At 46.8% G+C, this 3,024-nt stretch overlaps 1 protein-coding gene across 1 annotated transcript; it reads right to left on the reverse strand.

Moving 5' to 3' along the window:
• Window positions 1–201: 201 nt before the first annotated feature.
• Window positions 202–2,390, reverse strand: LOC141701734 (uncharacterized). Its single transcript, XM_074505379.1, has 5 exons — window positions 1,992–2,390; window positions 1,535–1,784; window positions 1,283–1,385; window positions 856–1,219; window positions 202–789 (listed from the first exon to the last, which is right to left on the reverse strand). The coding sequence occupies exons 1-5, from the start codon at window positions 2,388–2,390 to the stop codon at window positions 253–255; spliced, it is 1,653 nt and encodes a 550-aa protein (XP_074361480.1). The 3' UTR covers window positions 202–252.
• Window positions 2,391–3,024: the final 634 nt, after the last annotated feature.

The raw sequence follows: 3,024 nt of genomic DNA on the forward strand, positions 1-3,024 counted from the left end.
TTAAACTAAACCCTCTCCCGGGGACTACAACGCGAACCACGTGTACTTAGAAAGATTTCGAGAAAAGGAAACAAAACCAAATACGAATGGGAAATATATTTACATACGTTCCCGAGGCAAACCAAGCCCTGGAGCAAATCCAAATAAAGTATTATAAAAACAAGTTAAGGGAAATCTAAAAGCCACAAGGGCCAAGTCGGAAGCAAATTACGACAATAAAATTACAAGGCACTAAGCCTGGGTCTGCATTCTTCAATCTTCGGGAGGAGGAGGGGTCTTCTTGCGGCAATCTTCGGGAGGCGGAGGCGGCTGAGTCCCGGAAGTGCCTGCCTCAGCTGCTCGGGCTTCCTCACGGCGGAGCTCTTCAGCAAGATATAGCTCTATGAATCCGTCCATGTCGCCGCCCGGATTCTCAGCAAGATAGGCAGAAGCAACGTCCCAGCAGATATTGACCTTCTCAAAGATCTTGTTGTTAAGCTCCTCGTAGTAAGCAGGAGTACCCTGGAAAGACTCCAGCACCTCCTCTGCCGGGGGCCTAGCAGCAAGCTCCTTCTTCAGGTTCTCCACCTCCGCCCGAAGGGATCCCACCAACTGCTCCGCAGCCTCCCGAGACTTCACCGCCTCAGCCACGACTTGTTTATGCTCCCGGGATTCTTTCTCCTTCACCTCCCGATACTTGGCGAAGTTCTCCTTCTCCTTACTTAGCTCTATCAGCGTAGCCTTGGTCTTGGTCTCCCTTATGCGGAAGTTATGGAGAATAGTAGAACATCCGCTGATCCGAGCATTGGCCTGAAAACAAAACGGCTAAGTACTAACACAAGGATAGAAAAGAAAATGGTAAGGGAACGACCTTACCTCCGAAACGCCTCGGACTAGATGATCGAGGAAGGTATCCAGATCCTCCGTGGCATAGCAGTCAAAGTCAGCAGGGGTAGCATAATTATCAAACATTTCATTCCGGCGATCATCCAAGGTCATCCGAGCTAGGAGGTTCTTCAGCGCATCCTCCTCCACCAACTTTTGGCTCTCTTCTTCTAAAGGACCCGATCCCGAAACCCTCCTACGTTGTGGGGTTCCGGACCCACCAGCAGCCTCTATCACAGCCTTCCTCTTCCGCAGATTCAAAGACCCGACCTCCACCTCCTCCAGCTCAACCACCTCAACCTCCTCAGGCTCCGGGATAACAGGCGGGGTAATCACAGGAGCACTCTGCCTCACACTGTTACCCAAGGAACCAGCATCCCGGGTCTGCGAACCGCTACCTGCACCAGCTACCCTCTACCCCGAGTCCAGCTGCATGGCACCACCAATCTTCTTGAACCTCCCAGCCAAATCCTTAAATTGCTGCGACATAGCGTAATGGAAGGGGTTCGGGAGGGGAAGACCTGCACAAGGAACAGCAGTCATTCTAATGAACAAGACAAAGATATATAACAGGAAAAATATAAGGGAAAAACTACTAAGGCAAAACACTTACAGCGAACATTATACAATGTTTGATTATCTAAAAAGGTGTCCCGGGTCTACTAGGCACCAAGAGCAACCACAAAGTCGTACATCTTCGTCAAGGCATCTCCACCACGCCTCTCGGATGGGAACCTGCTATTTTTCAAAGTAGTTTTGTACAAAGGCATAAACTCCAGGTCCCACCCCCGGACGAAGATGAACTCCTGGTGCCAGCCCCGGAGTGAGTTCAACATGAAGACTGGAGCCTTTTTTGCATCAGAAGGGAGCCCATAACCATCTATATTAAAGGTAAACTCAAAAAGAGGATGCAAGGTGGACTTTTTGATTTTAAAAAGATAGTGAAAAAGCTTAAAAGTCGGAAGGTACTTCTTCACATTACAACAGGCCAGAAACCAGGAAACCCACTTAATAGAGTTTGGAGGTAGCTGGGTGAAGGGTATCCCATAGACGTCACGGCACAGGGACTTGGTAAACTAATGGAGATTGGGTCTCATACTACGCAGATGCTCTAAGGGAATTCCTACCCAACCACCAGCAGGACGGTGATAAACTCTCTCGTGAGGCTCGGGCCACCTCCACTCCATATCATCCCCGAAGTGAAATACAGCCTTTACCAGATCATCTATCTGCTGGAAGGTGTACTCAGAGAGGTCAGGATGACGGGGGGCAGGAACATATCTTGTCCCGGGGGCATTATAAAAAAGTTGATCCATGCGGGCCCCATCATAAGGTTCTAAACCCCCGGGCCTATAAGCAGTGGTAAGGTCCCTAAAGTAATAATCATGGGGAGGGCTGTTCTCATGAGTCCGAACGAAATAATGGTCAATGTCTATCCAAGACCCGTCTCTCCTACCCAAAGTCTGCCCGGGGTTTAACAGGAAGGTAGGCAGCTCCTCAACTATGGCTTGACGACGGGGAGGCATATTTTCTAGTTCCGACGAAGAGTCACTTGAAGAGTGTTCGTGAAATCCAAAGTGGGGACGGTCAGGTCTATGCTTCAGGTTAGCTAATTATTTCTTTCTACCCCTCCTAACCATATAACCCCGGAGTCTATGCCATTTTGGGAAGGAAAAGAAAAGAAAGAAACACAAAAGCTACTCAGAAACAGTTAACTTCAAAATCAATATACCAAATCATATCAAACAAACCTATACATACATATATAAGCCTATATCGCATGTTATGAACAGTCACGAAAGTAAAAATCAAGCCCAGTTCTACACAAATTAAAACCCTCATTTGCACACATATGCATACCAAAACACAAACCCAGATTCTCTACAAACATCGACTTTTTCTTCGCAAAATAAAAACTATAAATCTAAACAACAAACAACCTATTTTGATTCGCCAAAACTCGACACAACAGAGATAAACAAATCCAAATACTTGAGTATACATGCATTCCAAAAAACAAACTACAGTTACTCACTAAGCAATCACGAAGAAACAAGAAGAAGTATGATGGTAAGATCAAGAACTTACAAGAAAGCAGGAGAATAGATCGGCTTCAAAAAGCAAAGAGACTCCCAAATTCGACTTAGAGAAAAATGGCTG

This window comes from Apium graveolens, chromosome 2 (genome assembly GCF_009905375.1).
Source record: "Apium graveolens cultivar Ventura chromosome 2, ASM990537v1, whole genome shotgun sequence".
NCBI classification, from domain to species: domain Eukaryota; kingdom Viridiplantae; phylum Streptophyta; class Magnoliopsida; order Apiales; family Apiaceae; genus Apium; species Apium graveolens.